The 27,858-nt window shown below is 41.5% G+C and overlaps 1 protein-coding gene across 4 annotated transcripts in view; it reads left to right on the forward strand.

Annotated features, from left to right (window-relative positions):
* Positions 1-23,187, forward strand: part of LOC117144169 — a 106,797-nt gene extending 83,610 nt beyond the window's left edge. For 2 of the 4 annotated variants that reach the window (XM_033309209.1, XM_033309208.1), the window contains 14 exons: positions 235-362; positions 1,569-2,178; positions 2,961-3,061; positions 10,840-10,895; positions 11,222-11,406; positions 11,496-11,693; positions 14,200-14,405; positions 14,564-14,787; positions 15,855-16,188; positions 17,940-18,004; positions 18,474-18,696; positions 19,430-19,557; positions 19,653-19,763; positions 20,119-23,187. In XM_033309209.1, coding sequence (XP_033165100.1) covers positions 235-362; positions 1,569-2,178; positions 2,961-3,061; positions 10,840-10,895; positions 11,222-11,406; positions 11,496-11,693; positions 14,200-14,405; positions 14,564-14,787; positions 15,855-16,188; positions 17,940-18,004; positions 18,474-18,696; positions 19,430-19,557; positions 19,653-19,763; positions 20,119-20,379 — 2,830 coding nt within the window. In that variant the 3' untranslated portion in view covers positions 20,380-23,187. Of the gene's footprint in view, positions 1-234; positions 363-1,568; positions 2,179-2,960; positions 3,062-7,650; positions 7,984-10,839; positions 10,896-11,221; positions 11,407-11,495; positions 11,694-14,199; positions 14,406-14,563; positions 14,788-15,854; positions 16,189-17,939; positions 18,005-18,473; positions 18,697-19,429; positions 19,558-19,652; positions 19,764-20,118 lie in introns of all 4 variants that reach the window. The other 2 variants (XM_033309211.1, XM_033309210.1) reach the window with 2 other exon arrangements.
* Positions 23,188-27,858: the final 4,671 nt, after the last annotated feature.

Below are 27,858 nucleotides of genomic sequence, written 5' to 3' on the forward strand. Positions count from 1 at the left end.
AAACATAATAGTAATCCAATTGTTTGATGTGCACATGCATTTTTGATGTAATTGGCAATTTTAAACTTTGCATGTCCCGAACGGAAGTCGCCGGCGATGCGGCTTCGGTTGCGGCGGTTAGGAACTCGAAATGAATTCAATTAGCCGGGACCCGAAAGACCGTGATGACTTAGACCCGATCGGGGTGGAATGAGTGTTTAATAAGGACTATCTACGTTCTCGTTCTCGTTTCAGGGACGCCTGCCACGACTCCTGGACCAACCTGCGGCTGTCGCCCATGTTCGGATGCATCTGCCCGAATAACCATATGAAAAAGCGCTGTGATCGTATCTTTAATATTGTTAATCACAATCCGTGCGTGGGTAAGTTTCGACTGGCGAGGCTGAACTGTTGACCGTGACTTCAGAAACAACTATAACAACCAATAACAACTACAACAAGCAACAACACAAACAGCTGAGAGTAAAAACAAAAAGCAAATGCTTTGAAAATCGTGGATAAACTATATAGATTTTATTTTCATTGTCCTCTGTTCTTATGTGTCTCTATTTCTCTGTCAACCCTATGGTATTCAAAACGATGATCACCTTTACCTGCCTATAACGAAACTGATTTGGTTCGTTCTTAACTGACTTTTGAGTTGATTTTTCGTTAGTTGGATTCTTTTGGTTATTGTAATTTTGTGAAACGCTCAAACCCGAAACTAGCCTAACCATTTAAGTAACCTAAACAAATACCAGAAACTAAAATATCGCACGCTTCTGCATCAAAAACCAACTAGAGAAAACCCAAAAATGAAACCCATGTTCTGCGATCAGTAAACAGTAATCAATATGCCTATATCCAATATATATCATACTGTACGAACATTAGCAATGCTATCAGTAATCCTAAATATCACGTATACGAATGTATATCAATGTAAACCAAAGCTGCCGTGCTATCTCTTTCTACCTCTCTCTCTCTCTCTCTCTCTACCTCTCTCTTTCTCTATCTGTCACTTAACCAAGTTTGTTGTAGCTGTAAGCTATCGGCCCATTAAACATACAGTCACTCGCTAAAGTTAACTGCCACCCAGCGAACTGAGTCCGTGCTTTAGATTGATTGCACTCATGAACACTATATCTAGAACTTACTATCTCTCTAACCGTAGATATAAGACTATCGCTAGATCAAGCTATACTAACAACAACCATTCAATGTGCAGGACTAGGGCTAGCATATTAACATCGGCCAGTTGAAAGCTTTGATTTGAAACCCACGCCAGACCACCGAAAAAAGAAAACAACTCTTTAAAGCATAATTTCATTTTCCACTTCACCCGGCCACCTGCACTACTGGATTAACAGCACCCCAGAGCAGAATGATCCCATCCTCTCGTTTCGCTAAATTTTATTATACAAGTACACACTAATTGCACTAATTAAATACCCACACACACACTGTGGCATACTTGGTTTAATAGCAACAATTTGCACCACACCGGCACTAAATGTTCTTTTCTATTCTTTCGCACGCACGCACCATCCAACACCCACGTCCCACTTTTTCCCCCAAACCCCTTGCAGATAGACTAATATTTTTCCCCAACGGTCTGCCGAAATTGAAGCAGCCGAGACCGAAAGAAAAGCCGCGGCCAAAACCAAAAGCGAAATCCAAACCCAAGCCGAGGCAGAGGCACCATGGCATGAATGGCACGGAGCTCATGACCAACAATATCGAGTACCACGACGAGCCCAACGGATTGAGCGATCCGGAGGACGAGGCCAATGAGACCGAGGACGAGGATCCCGGCGGCCATGGGGATGAGGACGAGGACGAGGAGGACGACGACTATGACGACCGCATACGAGCCGAGATTTATTCGAATTACCCGCACTACCTGCATCCGCCGTCGTGGGGCATCAACAATCCTCTGGTCCTGGCCTCGCACAGTCCGCACACTCTGGACGACGACGACGACGTGGTGGTGGAGGTGGTGGCCAACAAGAAGCCGCCGCCAGTCACGGTACACCACCACAATGACGAGCTGGACCACGACGTGGTGGTGGTGGTGGATGCCGGGCCGCACTCCCACTCGCACCCACACTCGCACACCTTCTACAGCCACGGCGATCAGAGCTCGACGACGGGATCTGGACTTCCGGGTCCCGCACCCACGATTCCCAGCCCACCTAAGTATGCCGCTGGTGGCCAAGTTGGAAAAGTTCCTTTTCCCGCCTTTCCCCTTATCTGGACTGACTTAAGTTGGCATCTTCGACTGGCAACTTTTTCAGAAAGTTTAGAGCCCGCACATACACACACATGTGTGTGATTGCCAGAGACCCCTATAATCCATCGCTCCATATGTAGCCTTTCATTAACTCTACTCTTAACCACCGAGGAGCTGAAAAGTTTATGCAAAAAGCTTTTAAAATAATTGACTCACTTGGGTATACCATAATTTCCGGTTAAAAAGCCAACTAATGAATAAGTCCAGCTGCCGGCAGCAAGTAAACAAGCAAACTTCGAGCACTCGTGCTAATCGGCTCCCTGGGCACTTGTCGAGCATTTATATAATCTGATTTTAATGCAATGCATCTTCGTGAATATCCATCCCAGTGAGTTGGCCAGCCTTGGCTGGAGACAGAAAATTAGTGTATAATGCCTGCCAGTTGGCCAGGCATCCAGGCGTACAGACATCCGAGTAGCCAAACATCTAGAAATCCATTGAAAATGGGGGTCATAACCTTCGGCTCCTCTTGGCCTCGTAATTGGCCATTGTATTCGTAATGCCCTAAGCCGATTAATGCCCACCTTGAGTCAGTTTCTTTCCGTAACAAACAAGATTTATGTAATTTGCTAAATCTACTTATGCATTTTGTTGTTTAGTTTACCCCAACTCCACTCCTTCCACACACCTGAGCACTACGTTTTGTAATTTGCACTTAATTATCTGTACAACTCTGCAATTTATTCAGCACTGGCACCAAAATGCACAAAACAGCACCACTCGGCGATTTAGTTGCCGGCAGCGATATAACCCACCGCACCTACACAGGACCCTCCATGGACGAACGAGGTGAGTTCACTAATTGCACTTAGCCAGGCTGCCCTGTAATTTAATCCGCACGCCCCCGGCAATTTGAAATAAATATGAAAACGATTGCTGCTAAATTATGTATTGGTTTACGAATAGGCATATATTAAAGTCAGGACTATGGGAAGATCTATGACTGGATAGTATGCAGGGTGAAAGGCAATTGTCAAATTTCTGACTAAAAATCATAAATAACTATATTATTTTGGGGATCAATTAATTTGTTTATTTTTAAACCCTTTAGTTAAGCAAGAATTATTATTTTTTAAAGCATTTTTGGTAATTAAGAAACTATTCAGAAATAAATATTGATCAATGCTTATTTCAATACTTCAGTTAATTATTTTAGGTGCATGAAAAAGGGTGTTTAAAGATCTTCTCTAATTGGGTCACACATAATTCAAATTAAATATTTATGCACTGCGAATAAGAAGTGAAGCCGAGGGTCCGGTCATAAATTAGACAATTGGCGTGTAAGTAAGTATTCCTCAAGGAGCTAGATGAATTTAAGCGCACCATAAACCACTGGAATAGCCCTCTCTTTCTCTTTCTGGCACAAATTGCACCATTTTGACCATGGCTTTCCCTCTTTGTCTCACATGGCTTTCCCTCTTTGTCTCACATCGAACCCTCTCCACTCACTACCCGTTCAAAAGCTTATTAGGTAAACAAAGCTGGCAAACTCGAGCGTTTTGACCAGGCCAACAGGCGTCCTTTGTTGTTTGCAGCTCGCTCCATGGCATTAGCTATCTGCAGGGCAATCAGTTGCAGTACCATGAATGCACAGATACTCACAGACACGCTCGCAGAGCGCACACTCACTCACACAGGCTCACGCATATCCTGATGCAAAGCACACAAGTGCCATAAATAGCATTTCGACCCCTTAACGCGTCATCAAGGAGCAAATTCCAAGACCTAGATCCTTGCACTCCACTGTGGCTTTTGGTTTATTGGTATTCTATTCCAATTAATACAGACTGTGCACCGTGAAAACGATATGCAAGATTAAAACCAAAAATCTTGACTCGAAACATAACTATTTTATTCCCTAACTATACCTGATGAGTAACGCACACTTTTGGTGAATGCATACTTGTTCATCATTTTCTTTCGTCACTTGTTGATATTATATTTGAATGTCAAACTTATTCTATTACTTTGTATGGGTATAATAAATATTGACTAAATATTTGCGATATATATTATTTATCATATCATAGGTAATAAGGTTTTCGAATCAAGATATTTTGGCTCTTGAATTAGTTTTCCGTGTCTAGTTATTTAAAGTTATCCCCTTTGGGATGCTGTTTATTTACAGCATTGGTCATTCCAGCCAACACAATAAAACTGCCTGCCTGCAATTGTTAATGGCCTAATCAATGCATCCTGCCTTGTTTGGTCCCTTGATTGTGCGTTGCGCATCCTCTTTTTATTTATTGCCACAGATTTCACTTGCCATTTGACGATGGCCGTCCATCATCATCGATGGCGTTTTGTTTCCGTCTCGCTGCACTCGGCAATCTGCTCAACAAAGTTGTAAATTCCCATTGCCCAGCCTGCATGGTGCATTGTGCATTATGCACTTCTGCATACAGCTTTGTCTATTGTTGCAGCTGGCGAGCTATGGGATTGCTGTAAATATTAGCAAACTATTTATGCACGTCGGGCACACACACACATGTCGATTTGCATACATTCTCACCGACACTTGCCTTATTTACGTTTATGGCGCCCAGTAAATTAACAACACAAGCAGTCACAACAATAAGCCCGAATATGGCGGGGTTATCAGATTTTTGCCCGGATTTCAGGCGATAGTGTGTGCATAAATATCGGAGCCTTTAGCTGCGATAGTGGTTTAGCCACTCTTTTCAGTGAGCTGCGTTATTTAAATTGAATTGTTATTGTTGCTGATTGGATTCTCAAATGCAAAGCATAAACATTGTCAATGGCCTCGAGGGCTTAAAATTTTCCAAAATGGCGTCAACAATGTCACTGTGTAGTTTATAAATGGCTGTGAGCAGCAACAATACAGAAGAAAATAAATAAACAATGTAGGAATTAGGGCTTAGAATTCGTCACACTTCGTACGCAAATGACACATTTAAATAAAAAACGTAGAGCTGAAATTGAAGAATGTTTCATTATATAGTGTTTAAAAAAAAGTTTTATAAAAAGTAAATTGCGTTCTCTCTTAAATTTAAAAAAAGATTTAAACATGATTAGTTGGGCTGCAGAATAAGTATTAGTCTATGTTATTAAACGATTCTCGCACACTTTACAAGTAATGGGTATCTCGTGTATAAAAATTAAGCTGAGCGTTCAATTTGAAAATTTAATTAAGCACAACTAAAAAGCAAATAAAGCGATTTGTCAGCAATGCGCCAACAACAAAACGAAGCAAACACGCTTTCGCAGCACCCTTTCGCCCTCCACCACACCCACCCACTCAAGCACATAGAAGTAAGCACCTAGAACCACCCAGAACAAACCAGCACCACCCATCGCACCACCGCCCACAATCGCACCCACATTGCTATGTTTATAGGATACACGATGTTTGCGTGCAATAAATATTTTCATAATATTGTACAATCCACTTAGAAGTAGCAGAGGGCTCTGTGGATGCCACAAACCATTTCGTCGCCCTTCCAAGCACCGCCCCTCCGTTTGGCCCAGTGTTGGTGTGCGCTTGCATGTGTGTGTCCGTGTGGGTATCTGTGTGATGCAGCTGCTCACAGCTTTTCCCAATTAGGGCATGAAAACCACGTAGTCGGCAAACACACAACATTCGCGATACTAGCATCACACGCATTTGGCCAGAATGTAATTTTCAAATTATTGCACATTCTCAAAATTTATTTCCCTTGTTTATGAGTTTGTTCAAAATTTCGCGCACCGTATCTGCATCTGTACATTTAGTGTTTACGTACAACTTTATTGAAACTCTGGGCTTTGGTTAAATGTTAAATGGCATGCAATGACCCGAGTGCATCGGAAGCCGAAACGTTTTGTATTGGGTCAACGCTGCGTATACGCAACAATTATATGACACTGATCCACTCAACGACAGGAGCTTACAAGCGCGATAACAGTTAACAAACGGAGCTAATCCCATTCAAGCCACCCTCCCAAGACATTTCTGCGCCCTCCATTTCTCCGCCGTTCTGTTTGTTGTGCAAATATTTGCGATGGCATTGCGAGCGACAAACATAAGTACGTCGCACGTATCCTGGCAAATCCTTGGCCATTTAGCGCCACCAGAGGACCCCCAACAGACAGTCGGAAAATTGAGCGCGGAGGCGGGAACACTCCTGGCAATGGCATCCTTTTGAGCTTTGCCAGACGCCGCAAATGAAGCGCACTTCGGCGTGCTCTCGCCGAGATAAGCCATTTTGGCACTGACGGAAAAAGTTAACTGAAGAAACGGGCACTTTGCAGCTGCCTTTTAGATTTTTATGAAATTTTAAAAATATTATTTCAATTGAATTTAGAATCTTATACAATTTATATTGAATTTAGATAATAAATCTTTATTCGAAATATTAATAGAATCATACCATTTGATTATGTTTCTGTAAGAGGAAAATAAAATTAATTTAACAATGAATCATAGCAGAGCAGTCATATTAGGCTAAGTATCTTAAGTATATAAAGTTCAAGTAGTTTGAGAAATATAACAAGTTTCGTTTATAATTTGAGCTGAAAAAGACGTGATATTTCGTTTATTTTTTTATGAAATCCAAATGAGTTCGCTACATTTTTTTTGAGTGTCTGCAGTGATAGCGGAGCTACTGCTGCGGTTGCAAACCGTTTTGAGGCGGACTCGTGTGGCATTTGGCCGCTCTATCAGCGCATGACATCTGAAATACAGACAGACAGACAGACGGATAGACAGACAGACATTTAGACAAAGGGACAGGCGTTTGGCTTGTGTTTATGCTTTCCATTGATAGCAAATGCCAATCGGAGCGTGGCGAGACGCAAAACCTGTAATGGAAATCGATTGGGGGGCTAGGAACAATTCGGAAAGCGATTCTGTGTCCCTTAATTTCAGAGTGCAAAACGTTTCGCACGCCTGAACTGCACTAATTTTGAACGATAATTGTTGGCACCGTATATTCTGCACACTGCCCTCTGTATGTTTGTTAACGTTTTTCTCTCTCGTTTCGTTTACACTATCTGTATTAGTTTGCTTTCCAAATGGAAAGGGTTTTCCTTTTGCGCCAAGTAACTTCGGCATTCGAACAATATCATTTTCTTTTCAAGCGTTTCTTTATATACGTATAAAAAAAAAAAAGAAAAATAGTATACCTATAGCAATAAAATTGATTGTAAGAAAGCCAAATGCTACAAGAAAATATATACAGAAATTTATGCGAACCTGATTGGATAACTCAAATGCTGCGTATCTGCAACTACAGTCACAACAGTAACTCTCCAACTACAACAACAGATCAAACAACTATATAGATGGCACTGAACAAGATTAATAACAACAACAACAACCACTCAACTACAACTACAAGTATTCTACCCTCTTTCTTCTTGCTAACCTCAAATTGCAGTAAGAATATTGGGCATGGACGAGAAACTGCATCAGAGAATCTTCAATGATAATCTGGCCCTAATTGATACGCCACTTATTGCCATGGGCTCCGGCTCCGGTTCCGGCACGGTCACCACTTCCGTTTCCGGTTACGGTCTGGGCATGGGCATGGGTCTATCCGGCAGCTTTAACTATCTGGGCTCGATGCACGGCGTGCCCAGCTATCCGTTCAATATAAGCGGCTTCCATCAGCGGCACATGGCAGCGGCGGCTGCCGATAATGAACCATTCGATATCATTGATACGGGCTTGGGCTACGGCGGAAACGGAAATGCCGGTGTTTACTACCAAAGTATGTGTACACGTATTAGCATGAACGTAATCCATAAATAACAAAATCCACGACCAACTAACTGCAAACCAACCAAGCAAAAAACTAGAAGTTCAAAAATATATTCAAATATATTAATACGCAGCCGTACACACAGCCGACCAAAGACAAATATGTGTGTGTGTGTGTGCAAACTCGTAGAACTAATTAACAGGCAAAAAGTTCGTTGTTTCATTTTGTTCGTTCGTTCACCATTTTAGATAGATTTCTGTGAAATTATTTATGATTTCCGTTCTGTGTCGTCCCCCTGTAACCAAAAACACCCCCGAGTTGCAGGTAAATTTTATCTATCGAATTTAAACCATCGAGTTCACTCCAATTTTTGCTTTTGTGTTGAAGGTGAATATACATACAATATATATTATATATACAAATTGGCGCGATCCGTACGCCACTCGGCTTTGTGCATAATTTTTGGCAATTGCTCAACTAAAAACCAAAGAACCTTAAGTATAGTTACAACTACAAACAATTTATACAATTTCTATACATATATAAATATTTACATATCTCGAATCTCTCAATTGCTTTTGTGTTCCATTCTTTTTCCGTAGCTTGCCATTTGTTTTAAAAGTTTTTGAAATTTTCGTACAAGAAATATAACAAAAACGAAATAAAAACAAAAATCATTGCTTCCGATGCGTTAAAAATAAATTCTTTTCTATGAATTTTGTTTGTCATTTTGTTTAACTAACAGAGAATTCTAGAAAAACAAATGAATTTAGAGAATTGTATACAAGTTGTGAATATGTTCGATACTAATTTTTTCGTATGTTAAGTGAGCAAAATGAAAACCATAAACAAAACCAAAACCTAAACAAAATTCATTTAATTCTTCCTAAAATATATATTAAAACTTAAACCAAAAAACAAAAATGAAATTCAATCCAATTTTGTTACATTCAATTCCAGCACACTTTTTCAAATTCTTTCCAACGCACCCAGTTTTTGAATCCAAACCAATACCAGTTACTACAATCAAACATAACATTTAAAGCGTTTTCGATCAAGTTTTTTAAGATCCAAGACCCCTCTTCAAGTGCAAACCCTTGTGTCATACATTTCACATTCAAGTTCACAAGACATCGAGCTCATTGTTTCATACAACAAAGCCACCGAAACATCAAATACTTCCTTCTTCAGGACTTTTGATCCACATAATTCATGAAAACCAACTGAGATTGGATTCGCTAAAAGCAGTGGGGAAACTCCCCTCAAGGAAAAACATACAAATTGATTTTGTTAAGACAGTTTCGTTCGCTTTTCCGCTGCCGCTCGACTCTTTGTTTGGCTTATTCCATTTTCCGTTTGAGATCTAATTATTTGCGTTTACATTCATACCTTTTCTTATTTGAGGCATAAAATCATTTTATTTGCGCTGAGTCTGCAGCGAATCGTTTATGTTTTCCTTTCAAAGACCACATACACACACAAACACTCTTAGACATTCCGAATACTGAAAACCAATAAAGTATGCCAAAGATACACATTCTCACAGTCGTAAGAACATTAGCATAGAATCATGAATCCCGAGCTGGGACTCCAGAAATTCTGATAAATAAATCATATCCCCATTTAAACACACAGTCACAAAGGAGTACGGCCTAATGTTAGTATATCCTTCGATTCCCCCCTCTAAAACAGAATATTTTTATCAGTAGGCTTGGTAGTTTTTAAAGTCGAACCAATAAAAATACAATATTTAACTTATATCTCTCATATGCGTTACATAGAACTTAGTTGTGTTTTGCCAGCCCTGCAGACCCTGCGACCACGTCCCCAAACTGTTGAAAGAATTAACCCCGCCGAATTACCCCCAATTGACTCTCAATCTACTTGCCTCCTCCCGGACTCCAGTAATAGGCAATAAACAAATTTGTGGAATATTTACATTTAATTTACGTTATTTATGTGCATTTCTGTTATTTTGATTTAATAATTTCGACCATTTTTTGTGCCGGTGCAAGGGGGCTGGGGTGCGGGGGGCATTTGAACGTTTTGTGATTACCAATTCAAACTGAAGAGCGAACAAAAAGTTGGTTAATTAAAATGCAATCGATAACTGCTGCCGCCCGAGCCAATCAGCGACAGTGATTGATATTCCGATTAAAGCCCGAATATGGAAATGGCTTAGTAATTGGCTTCTAATCAGATCGGTATGGGCTTTCAATAATCCAAACCTCTATCCTGGCCTTCAGCTAAGCATTACGCGTATGCAGATTCACGAATCACGTGTGAATTACACCTGAATCGCGTTAGCTAAATAAGCCAATTGAGAGTGAATGAGCGAATAAAAGGCTAAAAGCGGATATAAATAAATGAAATTAATTAAGAGCATGCAGCGGCAAATGTGCGCAAACAAAGGCTGCCAATGAGTCCAGCATTTTAATTAGTTACAAATGCCATCCACTCTCAATTGGCGTAATCAGCGATTTTACAATTTATTTATTAAAAAAAAAAAAGAGAAACCAGGACGATTGAGCCTAAACCAAACCCAATTGGATTACCAAGTTGGTTGGCGACAGGCGGCACAGAACATTTTTGGGTGTGCCACTGCGTGTCGATGGCGCCAAATCCGCATCCGTATCCGAGTCGAATATGCTGGGAAAGGGTTGTACAAATCGAAAACTAATGAACTGTTTCTAACATTTTCTCTACGCATCTCCGCTGCGGTCACCATTTGCCCATCGTCAAATCCCCAAATGCTCGATCCTCTCCCTTGGGCAACATTTACTTCATGCAAATGGCACTGCAACTGCTACGCAAATGCAAATGCAAATGCGACTGACACACTTGGGCACGTTTGGCCGGTTGCAGGTGGTCAGGATGTCGAAGTTGACCTCTCAACGGAAATAATCAAGCAACACTTTCAGGTGAGTGCAAAGAAAAGCCCCCGAAACTAGACATGGAAAATGCAAAGTGCAGCTCACACAATTTGTAGCGTTTATTAGGGTGCACTGGGCGAAACTAAGATACTTCTTCAACAGTTACGAATATTTTTTTAAAAAATTACACGAAAAATTATCTATTTCAACACTTAATATATGTGTATTTCGTTGACACTGAACACCGAATTAAAAATTAAGTTAAAAAGCTGCCATATATTTAAGTATTCAATGGATAAAAACTTTAAACTTTTAAGATCTGGCCTTAAAGCGATTTCGATCTGTTTTTTCTCACCTCGCTCCTCTCGCCACAGAGTACCTGTCATACGGCATTGGACACCTGCCGGGAAGATCCGTCCTGCTCATCGTCGTTGCAGCCAATGCTGACGCACTGTGAGCTGCACCGTTGCAATCGCAACGCGTGCATGTCCTCGCTGCAGGCCTTCTACAAGGGCCCCCACGAGGACCTCAATCTGGACATCGCCTTTTGTCTATGCAAGTAAGTGGCTAGGCCACCGAGTGGTACTGGTGATGCTGGTGGTGCAGGATGGCGGAGAACCAACAAACCCATTGTTCGATTGGTTTCAGAAAAACAAGCAGCAGCCAGCAGAACGGCAATGGCAATCGGCACGACATGTGCATGATTGCACAGGAAAAACTGCATCCAGTGTGCGCGCAGCGACCGCCCGATAACAGTAATCCGGCCACCTCCAATGGCATTTACTACCATCCACCGCCCGCCTGTCACGTGGTCGCCGACAGCTGCAAGGAGGACCGCGAGTGCAGGTGTGTATTGGGTATGGGGTGGGGGGCTCGGCGGCCGAGGGTCATAATTCAAAAGTCGTGCGTTAAGCGGAACCGGAAATATGGAGGCTGCAATGTATATTTCCCGTTCGTGATGGTGGTCGTGTGCAGGGTGTCTGCAAAGCTTTAATTGCATTACCTTGACAGCCATAATTTAAAATTCAAATTCTATAATTTACATTATTCGGATTGAAAAACGAAGCCTATTAAGGGTGTTTTATATAGTGCTTTTAAGTATCAAACAAATTTTAAATGAGCATCACGAAAATATAAAAGAGAAATTATACTGTGTTTTAAATTGACGTGCGTCTAATAATAAAATTAGTCGGCCTTTTATTGTTATAAATTAAATTTAATTAAAAAACAAACAATAAATGGTACGAGTCGAATGTTAGCATAAGCACTTGACTTCCTTTTTTTGTATATTCTTTATAAAAATAAGAGTAGCCAAGTATATTAAAACTATTTTCAAAACTGCGATAAAGTCACTGCCAATGTCCAACCCAAAAGCATGTTTCTGGCAGTTTATATATGGTGGAAAGAGAAACTTCCAAAAACATGTTTTAGGTTTAACCCAAATTCAATTAAATCAAATTGAGTTTCAGCGACTTATACTTGGGCGCGCCTTGATATCGAATTAGAGGTGTTTAGCCACGGCAAAGTCTGCGAAAGCCGCAACTTTGTTGGCACTCAGCCGAACTCGTTAAAATTGACACCGTACGAACACGGCGGGTTAGTTGGCTGATGGTTGCCGGAGCATGGTAACTCCGAAATTCCGTAGTTGCCGCCAAGCGGGGCATAAAATTACCAGTTTGCCGCGGGCAACTCCTCCATCTCCGCGGAGCAGCTCTTCATTAGGCGGCGGATGCTGAAAGTTGCAGCCAGACCGCGTGAATGTGTCAAACACAAAGTTAAGTTATAAATACGATGCTGATGCTGATGCTGCTGCCGATGCACCCTACAGCTTCCATCTCGGATGCACACATGCTTAGAAGTGGGTGGTCGGTGGGGTTTGTTTGTTTGTTTGTTGTCATGTTACGGCTGAACGACCGCAAAGTACGTGGTCGTTGCTGTGGCTCTGGAAATTAATTGCCTTTTAAGTGAATCGCACTTGCTTTGGTAAACAACTAAATTGGGCTAATGACGCTCATTTTGTATGCTTCAGCCGAGGGATGGGACAAAAGGAGGCAGTGTTGGGTCCTCCGAGAAGTTAGAGGCAACGTGTAGAGTGCTTATGTTGACTTATTACGTATACGACGCGTTGTGCGCCAACACGTGCCGTTTGCGAACGTGTTTCCGGCGGGTAACGCTCATTTGTTTGGCTGCCATCGAAGTTCTTGGTTGCACAAAACGTTGCAGGCATTACGCAACCAAGGGAGTGCAAGAAAATCTCGGCTTGCGTCAGTCGTAGATTGAGATAAGAGGGTGGAAATATAGAAATATGCACTTTTTAGTGCTGCAAAAGTTCTGCTGGCAACTGGGAAATGGAAAAGTTTCTAAACTTGAATCCCTAGAAAAACGGCATGACAATCCTACAGCGTTTTTCTGTGCCCGACATGTAACCTGCAAACTAAAGGTTTTTTGGATTTTTAAGAGGTCAACAAGTCAATTGAGTGTAAGGAATATTCATAGTATTTACTCCAAGGCTCAAACTAGGATTTCCTATTACATTAATTCTTATTATATATAAATCTTGTTATTTTGGATTTATCAAAATTCAATTCATGCAATTTAAATTAAAAGACAGCCAAAGGGGACCTTCTGGAATCCATCGAATTTTATAAGAAACACTCCTTATTTTTAATATCTTCTTAACACAGCATTTATTTACAACGCCCAGAATTTCCCACGTATGTAATTGGTTTAAAAATAGGCGTACCACAGCAATATTGTCATATATCTATCCTACTCTGCAACCACAATTAGGCAGCATACTATCAGATTGGAATGTCCAAGTCGTCGCCTTGAGTCGATAATCTTCAATTGAAATATTACGCATACGTCGCATGGCTGTTTGACCAAAAATCAACACTCGAATGCCGGAAATTGGGGTCTCATAAATTAAGTTGCAATGATGCTCCAGCGGAATGGGCATTTGACCCAAGACGATGGAATGCCGTATAATGCTGAGAGTAATGCCGGCACAAATTGGCCGACATCAATCTCAGGTGAAAGAGAAGCCGCACTGCAGGTAACGTCCCACTTATCACCGGCATCTCGGGTGGAACCAGACTATGAGAACTGCATCTGGCGCATGGCAGGCAGGAAGAGATCGGCAGAGGCAATGGCTTCATGCTGGAAATGGGGATGCCACTCTTTTTGGAAGCTAACGTGGGGTTTACAAGTCTGTGTATAAGTGCATAGTGGGGAAAATAGGAATAAATACTAAGCAATGCGTATAAAAAATTGATAGAGAAAACATATAATTTCTTTATCTATCTTTACACATTTAAATAAAGTTGTCTGTTATTTGTATTTCCTATATCAGATTAAAGTTGGAGTATTACGAGCAGGCCTGTGCGGTGGATAGCGTGACCAAAAAATGCGCCGGCAGACCCAGTGGATGTCGAACAGCCATGATTGGCATTCTGGGCACCATGTTGAGGACGACCTGTGCCTGCCAAGGAACGGATCCCCAGCACCTGTACCAGTGCGTTGGATGGCGGCGTCTGCTGTGGATGAACCCATGTGTGGGTAAGTCGGAGGAACTACGAACATATATGAGTAATGCCATCGCCTTTTAGATATGATTTGTATATTCACACAGCAAATCCATATTTTTTCTGTATTCTACCAATATTATTTGTTTAACCCGTCCCGTATTAACTACCGCAATCTTCGAATCTTGACAGTTGAGGCTCAAAAGGACTTCCATATGAAGCGATTGGCTGAGCTCGGTTTCCTCACCACCACAACAACAACAACCACCACGACGACGACAACAACGACGACGACGACCACGCGGGCACCACCACCTCCGCCTCCGCCCACCACGACAACAACTACGACGACCAGCATGCAGCCGCGGCAAACGCCAAGGAAGCCTGCGACGCACATCTTCAAGGACGTAATAACGGTAAGCGACTACTTAGGCGTCGGATACTCCCCTTTGAGAACTAATTGCTCCGCTGCGGTCAACTGGTGGTTAATCCCATTCGAATCGCCTCGTTCCGTTCGATTTTAACGAGCATCAACAACAGTTACCTGTTCCAAATTCCCTGCAGCATCCCCCCAGTCCGTTCATCTTGTCCAGTTGTCCGTCCGCCCATCTGTCCAGCCGTCGGTTTTCTGTTTTCCAATCAGCACTCAATCAGTGGCTCAAATGGGGTGGCGGGGGCGTGGCTGGCCGAACGGCAAAGCGGACAATATGCCACACAACATACCGGGTCAAACCAAAGTCCACAGCCACACCATGAATGCTGCTACGGATTTTACCTTGTCCTGCATCCAGCACTCGAAAATAGCTTATGCTAGGTTCTCATTCCCGATGTAATAACGAAAAATTATAAAAAAAAATAAAGGAATAAACTTTAAAATCTTTCTTTAAAATTTTATAAAATCCTATTAATTCTTAAAATACATTTTTTCTTTATTTACTTTTTAATTAAAAGAGGATTTTAAATACAGCTTCAAATCAGTTATATCTCTTTTTGGAATTTTCTCTTAGAGTATCTGAAGAACTGTATTAATTAGCTCGGGTTTCTTTTTTTTCGAGTGTGGGGCTCGTCCTGTTGAAACTCTGTTTCAGTTGCTGCTTGTGGCCCAGTTCCTCGGGTTGGCAAACCGACAAAGCAATCAATTCCTGACCTGCAGCCAATGTAGCTGCCTTTGCTGCTGGAGCGGCAGAAAGATTAAGCCCCGTTCCCTTCCTCTTGGCCAACACACACCACCACAATATATATATATATATATATATATATTCGCATTCGTTTTCAAACTCTTTAACATCTCTTCTCTCCCTACCGAACAATTGCAACAATGAACCGCAAAAACCCACGAAAAATGCAAATAAATAAATAAAAATGCGGAACAACAAATATGAAACAAACAAAAAATGAAATAAAATTGAAAAACCGCGAAACGCAAAACCAACCGAACAAAAAATGGCAACAAAAAATGTCGGGAAACCGGTGAAAACGGCAGGCAAAAGAGAAATCGGAGCCAACATCGGTGGAACACAATTATCTCGATCCGCCCGATTCGATACCGCTGCCCAGCGTGAATGTCGAGAGCGGCGGAAATGGCGGAAATGACGATTATCACAACGGCAACGGCAATGGACACGGAAATGGAAATGGCAATGGTAACGGCAGACGTAAAAATGGCGGAAAGGGACGCGGCGGCAGTGTAGATTTCGATGATCCAGTAATTTTCGTCGACCCAAGGGAAACAACAGAATTTGTGGGCATCAGCATCACAGAGCCGGTAACCACAACAACCACAACAATGGCCACCACGACAACAACACAGCCGCCAAGTAAGTAAATGCAAGTGGGTCATAATATGGACCACCCAGTCCGTTGGAATCTGGCATCCAATTGAGGTCGTATCTGTCAGAAAAATGTTATCCCTTTGCCCGTCAATTAGAGGGCACATATTGGCCAGGCCTCTGGTGCATCATCTAAACTTTTCGGCAGCTTAGTATAATTTATGTGGCAGCCATATTGCGAGAAAAATCTGAGGCTAATTTATGGAAATGTTCCTAATAAGAATAGATTACAGTTACTAAATTAGCCACCGCTAGAAAAATTGTATTTATATCTTAAAGCATCTTGATCAAATATCCAGAAAAGATGCTAACAAGAACTAGCCATTTTTATATATAAAAGGCTTAAAGATAGTTATTACCACACTCAACATTGAATAACTAATTAAAAAAAAAATCAGACAGATTTTTTTTCGTGCACACACATCACTCACAATTTTCGTTCTTTTGGGTATCGTTTCCGTTTTGAAGATTTCAACATAATTGATGCGGTGGCTGCGGTTGTTTGGCTAATTGAAAGCATAACTCAGCGGCTGGCGTTATTATTATTTTAATATTTTGTGCGGCAATCATTTTATATTCAGTATCCGCCATGGTTGTCTCACCCGCCCACATCCAAAAGCATGACCGGAAATGAGTTTGCTTTCGGCCGATGTGGCAATTATTCAAGTGTACATAGTGCATATGTGCGGCAAATCGCCTGAAAGGACCTCCAAAATGCCGTAGAGTCTTGCGGACCTAGGACATTGGCAAATCCGATTAGGTTTTGAATGCCAAACGCACACATATCACTCGACTGCACTGTGATAATACTTCCGTTATTTAAAACCTCCTGCCGAGGACAGCGTATATTGTCCATTCATTTATCACAGGGACTCCGGGCTCGAAACGTGTTTACAAACATCATTAAAAATGTAAATGAGTTTGTTTGTTTGCCCACCGTTCATCAGTCCATCCGTTTGTCAGTCATTCGGTCAGTTATTCAGTCGGTCCGTCCGTCATCCATGTGGTCAGCTCGTCCATTGGAATTATTTAGACACTTGGGACATTCGGCTTTGAATTTTGCATGAAATGTTTCTGCCCGCAGCTGAACCCCGTTTGTGCCTCATCTAAAATTGATTTTGCTCGGGAAGTGAAGCGGAGATTTTAAAACTATATTTAACCATTGTAGACCAGCGACCCCCGTTTAAATATTTATGTGCATGTTATGGCGACTTTATTGGCAAAGTTGAGCCTAATAGGGATTTTGATTAGATGGCAAAGCCCCAGGTGCCAGTTAAGTTGCATCTTGGAAGTCTAAAGTGCCCTTTGATAGTAATTAAGTGGCAAAGTCTTCCACTCCGACTCCCAAGTGTGTATGCATGTGCAAATTTGTGCTATATAAACACGAATCCCCTTTAGCAGCCACCCGGCAAAAGTTTTTGGCCAGGAAAAACTCGTAATGGCGTTGATGACATGATGAATGCTCCACATGAGTGGCGGACATCCGTTATTTGGGCATGAGTGGCAGGGTCGCATTGTGTACGTTGGCTGCCACCAAAAAAAAACTGAAGGGATGTGTGTCTTTTTGGGGTGGTGCAAAGTCAAGACCAAACGGACACACTTAAATCCCAAAAATGTGGTGCAAGTAGAGTGAGAATTAAGTTAAAGGCGTTAAACTAGTTTACAAACTTGAAGTTTCCTTTATTAATTGAATCACTTATTTATCATTGAATAATTTATACATATGATTTTATTTGCAGGAAACTGCGTTGTCCAGCGACCACGTCAGTCGGATCAACTTATTCGGGAAGGCAGCAGCAAGCGAGTAAGTAAATTGTTGCGAAATCAAAAACAATTACAATTAAATGCCAAAAATATTCCAAGCATTTAAGTGTTTTATTTATTAACGCACTTAAGTGAAAATGGCAAGTCTGAAGCCAAATAAGTGTCAATTAATATTTCATTTATATTTATGCCCGGCTTTGTTGTTCGGAGAGTGCTTTCTGGTGCATTTACATAACTAAAAGTTAAGCCGTAGAAAAATGGTCAGTCAGCCGAAAGTTGAAATATTCGTACGAAAAGTTGGATTTAAATCTAGCACGTGGCGGCACGTGCTAGGTAAAAATAGGGAATCAAAATATATAAATAGGAATTCAGCTGGCGAAGTGGAGGGGGAAATAAATTTCGCTTTGTTTGCGCACTCATTTAATTATGAGTACACCGGGCGTATACGTAATGCACCCCACAATGCCACTTTATTCCTTCACTCATCGCAGGGAATTCCTTCGTTTCAGATCTACTCCTTGGACGACGTCGAGTGCAGTGAGCTGTGCAGCTGCGGCGAGTCGCTCATCCTCACCTGCCACGCCCTCTGCGTGCCATTCGCCCCGTGCCGCACCGCCCTCGCCTTCTACAGCCACGCCTCCCCCGCCTACCAGGCGTTCCGCGGACGCTGTTTGTGCTACTCGGGCCGCTTCATCTGCATGAAGCCGCCGCTCGGGGAGTACATTCTGCCAGGTGAGTTGCCAACTCCTTCTTCCCCTTCCTCACCCCTCGAAAGGATATCAGTGTGTGCCTGACTGCCTAGCTGCTGACTGCCTTGTTGCGGAGGTCCTGCGGTGGCGTGTCGGGTTCGCAGTGCGTTAAGCACTTAGCGATTATCGCCAGCGACAGGCGATGACGAGGCACGGCTGTCAGGAGGAATGCAGCAGCATTTTTGCGTGTGGCTGCCCGAGAACTTTTCCAAAGTCCTACACTAAGCAAATGGAAATGGTTGTAGCGTTTTAAAATATTAGATTGGTTGTAAGCAGAACACAAATAAACTACTATTCACATTAAACTTTTAAAAATTTAAACATGCACTAAAATGTTTTTAGTTTTATAAATACCTTATACGCAGCAGGCCTATATAAATTACATGTAGAACTTTTATGATAAAAACGAAGCGTAAAACATAAATCAGATTTTGCTAGTGAACAACTTAAAGCCGATTTCTCGCCAAAAGCAGCACGCACACATTTCTTTAAAGCCTTTGTCAGAGGACCTCTTCCTTCGCCGAGTAGCCACTTTAGAGCGTATTTGGCACAAAAAGGGAGGAGGATCCATTGTGGCAGCAAGATTGCGTGGTCCTTGTCCACTTGCCACACGGCACTTGCGTGCGTTTTCGTGCGCGGACCCTGGCAGTAAATTACATTTGCTGCAATTGATGCGGCGCTCGCTACATATTTCGTCCCTCTGTTCTCGCTTTCAGGTGGGATATTCCTGCTGCTCGGATACAGTGCCGCGGATGAGGCGCTGCTGAGGCCCCACACCAACCTGGGGGTGCAGGATGCCGTGCGGGCCCTGCAGCAGTACGTAACCACATACATCGATAATCAGGTAAGCCACCGGTCCGCCGATCGCATAATAAAGTATGGCCAGCAATATATTAATTGCATTCCGACGTTGGTTTACTCATCCCCCTCCCAATTCAGACGCAGTGCACCCTCACGCTGTTCAATATGACCGAGGAGAACATCATCATTGCTGCGCGGCTGCCGCACGACGGCAAACTGAAGGATATTGAGCTGCTGCGTAAGGAGAAGGTTCGTTGAGATGCCACAGGCAAAACTCAGATGCACAGAGAGAAATATTAATGGGTTTGAAGAGCCACTTGCATACTTGCTAGAACTTCTTTATAATAGCATTCGAAAAATCGTAGCTTCATTTAAATTAATACAGTCAAATTCCGAGTTCAGATAATTCAAATATTAATTAAAATTGTTTGAACTACATTTTGTGGCAACGAGTCCAAGTAATGAAGTGAAGACTGCATCCGCATTTTTTCTTATGAGTGATGTTGCAAAAGCCCATAATATTTACCCGTGTGCTCAGCGTCAGCAAATCCATTTCCCGAACTAATCCAATCGACTACTTTACTGCTTATCTGGCTGTTTGCAGGACGAGTGCACCGCGATACTGAAGACCATCAGTCATCAAATCAATAGCGAGCACAGCGAGCTTCAATCCCACCGACTGCTGAGCATTTTCAAAATGTCCGAAGTCGAGGTCGTTTGGCCCGAGAGCACAAGTGCGGCGGCCAGAAGTGGACATGGTCCTGGCCAGTTTGCCGGATGCCACCGGCTGCTCTACGCGGCCATGCTCGCGCTGGCGTATCTCTCCAGCTGGACAACGCTGCGTATGAGCGATGTGGCGACATGACAGCCGCATAGCTGAAGGATTAGAGCCAGGACAATTGCATAACTGTACGTAGTAGATATTTGTAGGGTGGGATAAACAGTGGGAAATGCGCCAGGCGAAATGCGATACATGAAACGATAGCGATTACCACAAACTATAAAGATATGGTGCATACTCTTAGGCGCCGCACATGGCATAGCGTATTCATAATGTGTTGTATACATCTAGTGGCTAGTTATGTGTTTAGCTGCGATTTTCGTGAAGCTTTGTTGTTGATCTTTAAGGATGTTGCTGTCTCTTTTGATACGTACATACATATGTGAAGCATTACGGGATATACACACATACAAAGAAAACTCGTAGGACATACGCCTAGAACTCATCTAGATTAATCTATAATTTAATGTGAAAGGAAACTGCTGTCTACATAATAATATTGTTAGCCGATAACAGAGGCACAATCGATAGTTGGATTTGATGTGGCGTGTACATAGAAGGCATATGCATTAAGTACTATCCGTAGCTAGAGTTTTATACGGTAAAGAATAATAAGATTTCCTGTCCGTCTGTCCATACATCATTATCGCACCCAAACACACACACCTTGCATCGCTCTTATTGTTAGCTCTTTGAGCTCTTAGCCGCCTCAATTAAAAAGAATTATTACCCGCCTTAACTGTGCTTACTTTGTTAACGGATGTGAGTGCCTCTTCTGGATATGCCAGTTCTCTTTTGATTTTTAATTACAATTTAATGTGGCATGGCATCCGCCTTTACGCTTTTCCATCTGCCTTCTGCCGGGCAGACAAATAATAGTCAGGCGTGCGAATGAACTCATTTAACGCATTCACATTCGCATTCGCGGCTGAGCGTGCAAAACTTTATTGTTAATTTATTTCATAGTTTTCCGTTTCGTTTGGAGGTGCGAAAACAATTACGGTTTCATTATCAATTATGCGTTATGCATTTCGATTGTTGCCACAATTTCACCGGGCGGCTTTCACCTCGACCTCGCCTCGTTTCAACAGGTTTCATTGCTTACCCCGGAATCCAGAATCCTGAATCCTGATTACCGTTTCAGTTCGCTGTACATACTCTTACCACTTTGAACTCAATTTACGTAATTAAATACTAACAGTACATATCAATATGAACACCTAAACGAGTTTTACACGGAAGCGAAATTCTTACAATGTCCCTCGATTGCTCGAATCTTTTGTACATAGTTCTTTATACCACTATACTATGCATAATATTTACAACGATATACAAGAAACAAAAACACTTGGCTAAACCAAACCCTATGAAATATAATATAAATACTTGATTCGCGTTAAAACAGCAAAGATGAATTGTATATCAAACGAAACTTCAGTTGAGCCTTAAATAAAGTATGCAAGAGCCAGGAAATAGCTATTGTAAATAGGAATATTATGAACACCTGAGTGAATGGAATATCTTTGAATAACAGTCGAGTGTTTGACTTAAAGACTCACGCTACTCACGCACTACTCACTTTAAGTCTAAGCTTGACCATTTGAAGGAAAACTTGTAGCAGTGTGAAATGTGCGCATATTGAAAATGGTCACAATCATGAAAAAATGTCTTCCTTAATGCATATACTCGGCGATATGTATTATGTTTATACACATTAATATATATATATACACATTCTAACAAATACCTATACGATATCTGGCAAACCCCTAGCCTGCGCTTCAGTTAGACGAAAGATAATGTAATATAGACACCAAGGGCTAAACCGTATCACTATCGAATATCCTTGCAATTATAACACTGTTAACACAAATTAAATCTAACCGCAACATATCTAAGTCAAATATACCCCTAAATAAATAAATAAATATATATATATATAAATAATTATACATATGCGTAAAGTTATAAACGTTAGAGAGCATTGAAAACTACTTTAATAGTCTTTAGAGAAAGCATCGCTTTAACCTAAAAGTATATAGGCAGCATCAGCAGAAAAGTGTAAAGTTTATTGGAAACCTGCTTCTAGCTAAATATTAGACGAATTTAAGGCTACCCAAACTAAACACTAACTTATCGGAGCAGCTCGTAGGTCGCTAGGAATAGGGAAAATTAGTAGAATTGTTGGGGCATTGGATTTCAGTTCATTTGCTATCCTATCCGTATCGTTTGATGGCCCACGAATGCAGCAACTAAGTCGTTATAGTTTCGGATCATATCGCTGGCAGGTCGACAGTATTGTTTCATCTCATCTCCTCACTTTTTGGGGTGCGGACAAAGCGTAGCTACAATGTAAAGTACCGTTAAAGTAAACTGATAAATGAAAAGTGAAAAAATGAAAAAATGAAAAAACGAGAACCGAAACATAAACAATGATGAAAATTGCAAAATAGTCGCATTAATGTAAAAAGGAAGCAAAATGCAGAAGGAAAACTAGCACTCAAATAGCAATCTGTAGCATGGGTACGTGAATTTGAATGGCATCGTAATGAAACGCAAAGCAGAGCGAATACTTTGAAAATTATGCATGAGGAAAACGAAAGCCATACTTCAAGTTTAAAGCTGCAAGTTGAAACCTACAAAGTAAATGATATATCAATAAATATACGATATGTTAGGAATGCGCACGAGTGCGTGATTTGTAAGTAAGCGGGCTTTATGTTAGCGTATACAACCGAATTGAGGTATAATGGATACAGATAATTTATATATAAATTATGAAACAATGCAAAGCGAATAGAAACCAAGCGATACGTCGTAGCATATTTGTAATAAAAACAATGTAAGTGAAACAACAAGAAGAACAAATGCGAAAAAATAAAGAAACCACAAAATATAGAAAGTAAATACTGTGTGTACTTTTACTTGGTCAGCTGAAATAACTATCTTGGTAAGTTTGGTTCGCAAAGGTAATTTTATAAATTTATTATGCATTAAAATAATCGTTCAAAATATATATAATAAATGAGTACTCAATGACTTCACTATAAACGGAAGTCGCCTTAAATCGGTTTAAATGTAGGTAACTAAAGGATTTGGTATCTGTTACTTGTTTCCGTTCTGCTTTCTGGGCCACATGCCTCTCGATGTGCACTTCATTATTGACCCCCAAAAAGGCTCCCAGCGATCGGCAACTAAGTATGTGACACTATCGAAGCCATCGAACAAAGCCAGCACACAATGGACGGCAAGGGAGTGCTGGAATTGAAAGGAACGGAACAGGGGCGGTAAACAACAAAGACAGCGCAATATGAAGAAGACCTGAACACTCGGTAAAAAAAGAAGCAGGGTAAACAAGGGCAAAAAGGCGGCAGTAGGAAAGCAAAACGAACTGGCTGAAAAGAAAAGCCAACCGCACACAATGCTTTTGAATGTGGGGCCATGGAACAAAAGATGAGCCGAAGACAAAGACACTTGCTCAAGGCAACGCCGTTTCATGGCTTAAGCTCAAGTTCCCTGGGAACCACTCGAATGCACTCCACACACCCACAAGCATCGGCACATCCACATACACACACACATCTCTACCAAAACACACACAAACACACGCGGGCGTACTCGAACAACAAAGAGTAAGGTCAATCATTGGAATTTTGCCAGTTAATTCGCATACAAAAGGCGGTGGCCCAGAAGAGAACGAAAATAACACGACCTCCTTCTAGCCTTCCCAGCCCCTCTGACCCGCCACGCCCACTGGCATGCTGAGTTTGGCATTTATACTTCCACTTAATTAGGTAATAAATGATTGAAGAAATTATGTCTAGACGTGAGGACAATTCGGGATGCCTTGGCTGAAACGCACACACACACTCACTGCAAATTCATTCATGGCACGTGAGGGGTTGAATTTTGCGAATTTCCACACAATCACCCATGCTGCTTTGCGACATCCATTTAAATAGGATTCACAATTCATTCTCACCGCGCCGAACGTGTTTTCAAAGCCGGCATAAATTGTAAACAATTTCTTTTTGATTCAATTTGTATAACCTGCTGCCGCTAAGTGGCAATGCTTTTATACAAAGCCCCGCACGAGCATATGTATTTATTTCGCATTTTATTTAGCATCCTGAGGACGAACGATCCCTGAATAGCAAAACTGCGAATGAATCGTAATGAAAGCGGGAACGGGGCGGATACGCGATGCGGGCTTGCCAGTTCATTAATATGGTGCAAATGCTGAAGGTCGATGAAGTGAGCCATGTATTGCTGGGTAAAAAGCACAATAAGAAAATGCGTTTCAAAAGCAATTATCATACAAAACGGCAAGGGAGTGAAAAAATACTTATTAAAAATTGATTATTTAAACTGTGGCAGAGATAATATAATAATATTGCACATTTCAAGAGAGGCAGCTCTATTTTGTGTTTAATAAGAATAGCAACTAATTAAATTTCTGTTTAAATATTATGGTCAAATAGATTGCTGATTGTTTAACTATTTCGTTCTTAAATGAATAAAGCTATATTTTAAAGTAAATGCACACTCTAATAGCTCAGTGCCACACTATTTTTCTCACTGTACAGGAGTAGTCACGGCTGTTGTAGCACGCACATTTATCAGGCGGCGATGATTACGTGGTTGCCATTTTATTGCTAAAACTGTTGCGCCTCTTTGGAGCTCCAGTAGCGCCCTCTCTTTCGCTCCAGTTCGCCGGGCTCTTTCTGGTGGAAAAAGTGGGCCTCTGTCTGTTTGTGACTTTGTTGCCGCTGCTGGCTTTGTTCTACTTGGAATTGCCTTTTATTTTGTGCTAATTGAAGTTGCTGCCATCATAATTTCCCCCAGCACAGCTCCCACTCACTCACACACATGTTTGCCGTTTGACTTTATTGCCGCATCTACGTTCCGCCTGTTTTTGCAATTTAAATTAAAAACGTGTTTATAACAGCGCAAAATGCTGATGAATGAGCAGAATAATTTATTTCGAATATATGTACATGTATAAGTTGAAATAGAAGGCTTAAACAGCACGAAGTGAACTATGTTGATTGGAAATAGGCTAATTAATGGCAATTTTACATCTTCGTTTAGAAGAACATTTGATGTAAAAAAACGGAAATTTATTGTAAACAAAGCTTTTAGCTTTTTTATTTATTAACTTTTACTTATACAAAGGCATCTAAAACCAATAATTAATTGTTTTAAATTCTTTTGAAGATATTTCCTATCGAAATATGTAACAATAATTGCAAATTTAATTGCAATTCCTACACCAATGTAATTCTTTTATTTAATTTTGAGTTTTTAGTTATGATTTTGAACCGAATAAAATATTTCCTTAATTGCCCGGCATCGAACGGATAAAAAACAAAAAATCGTAGTGATTTAATGTTAAGCCGAAATTCCTGGCGACATGGCCTGAAAGTATTCAGCATTACTCGCTGCAATTTATTGCACATAAGGTAGCGAGCCCACTCACACCATCGCACTGCCATTGCCACATTACGAATTCCTTTGCATAACGCTGTGGGGAATGTATATTGCCAGGATGTCGAGGGAAGAGCCACGGCCGCAAGGAAATATGCACCAGAGCATACTCAGCTGGAGACGCCTCAGCTCCGGCTCCAGTTGCAGTTGCAGCTTCAGCATCAGCTTCAGCTTCAGCTTCTGAACCAGCCTCAGCCACAGCACAAAGAATTCAATTGAATTGATATTCAAATGCGCTTTGCCAGCAGAGGCATCCATTATTTGTCGATTTTACACATGGCACATGGCAAATGTAAGCGAAAAATGCACGAGTCGGAGGAGAACAAGCCATGCATATAGAGGTATTCCAGGAAAGTGCGAAATCCCAGTTCTAGTTTTCATTAGTGCATTTCGAACCACTCTCTCGCCACTCCCTCACTCCACGCAGTGATCAGTGAGCCCTTTTTGATGGCTTCGATTGCTCCGGCGGACTGTGAACTATTTTTACGCCATTTGCCAAAAAGCCAGCGAACCAGCACCTTTGGCCCGGGCGAATACAACAAAACATGGCCAGGACTCAGAGGAGCTGCATTTGCATAACGCGTTTCCCCAAGGAACAAGCAGTGGGGCTGCACAAAAAAGAATTGGAATAGAGTGCACTGAAAAGAAATTCGTCTTGAAATTATATCATTATTTATATAAGGAGGTGGAATCAAATATAAGCATGAAAGTTTCTTAAAAGTTTCTTCTTATCATAATAAGATCATATATCATAAATTAAAAGGGTCAATCGACTTTTGACCCTACACTCTTATAAATATATAGAATGCGAGCTATTTACAGCTGAAACTTATGTAAACTGTATTTTTTTTTATTAACGATAATGCTTAGAATATAGAAGATTGTGCATTCAGTGACCGACTTTGACGACATTTTCCTCAGTGCATTTCCGAAGACAGATAGACAGGCTCAAGCTGAGCGTTCGATGGGCGCCAGACAAACAGCCAAGTGCAGAAATAACACAAAATAGATGGCAATGCGATGGGGAAAATAATAGAGGCGGAATGGAGCAAAAAGTATGTGCAGGATCCTATATACATATATACATTCGTATGCGTGTAAGCAAAAACTGCTAAGGAGCCAAATACTCGAGCATTGCAAACGCGGCAAAGTAGCGAAAATTTGCAAATTGATTGCATTCCTGTGCCTGGGCTTCGGTTCGAGCCAGAGCTCAAATATGAAATCTTAGAGGAGCGCAAATTTTGCACATTTTTTCCAGCAACTTTGGGAATGTGTTTTTTACTCGATTTTCGGTCGACTCCGATTGCGATCGCAAGGGGCGCAGAATTGGCAAAACAAAAGTCAAGGAACTGGGCTGTGTTGCTAGTTTATTACATTCCTCACTCCATTTGAGAACGCCTGCTGCTTATTCGGCCCAATTCAAATTATGCAAATCTTCGGTTTAATTACGGCCAGCAGAACTCAACTTTAAATCAATTTTTTGATTCGTTCGTACATTCCGTCTTGCTGATCCTGATGCTGCCTTCTTTTCTTATTTTATTTGTGTGCATCATAAAATATTCAAGCACTTTGACACACTTCGCCTGCTGGTCGGGGGTGGAGTATTAGAATATTTGAGGGACAGACACAAAACCCGACCGGAACGAGGCAAATTCTGTTGGCCAACAAAATGACACTTAGTGCAAAAACAGGAGAGCGAACACATGCCTAATAAATAATTCAGTGCGCAACAAGCGGACAACAAGCGCACTTGTGGCACCACCGAAACACCATTGGAACACCACTGGAGCACCTCTCCGCCATCCCCACAGCCATCTGTTCAGGCCGGCCATCCATATTCACACTAGATTGAAATCCAGTCGGATGTGTCTGCTCAAGTGTTGCGTGTTATGCGATGTCCTTCAAGACGGACATTACGCCCGAGTCCAGCGCTCCGGAGAGACATATGCGGATCATTTGCCGGACGAATGAGCCACGATGAGGGACAGCATTATATTTGAGGGATGTTGCCGCTACAGAGAAATCTTGTTGCGTACAAAAGAAACGAACAATTCAATAAAATAACACGAAAATCTA

Source organism: Drosophila mauritiana, chromosome 3R, assembly GCF_004382145.1.
Source record: "Drosophila mauritiana strain mau12 chromosome 3R, ASM438214v1, whole genome shotgun sequence".
NCBI lineage: Eukaryota > Metazoa > Arthropoda > Insecta > Diptera > Drosophilidae > Drosophila > Drosophila mauritiana.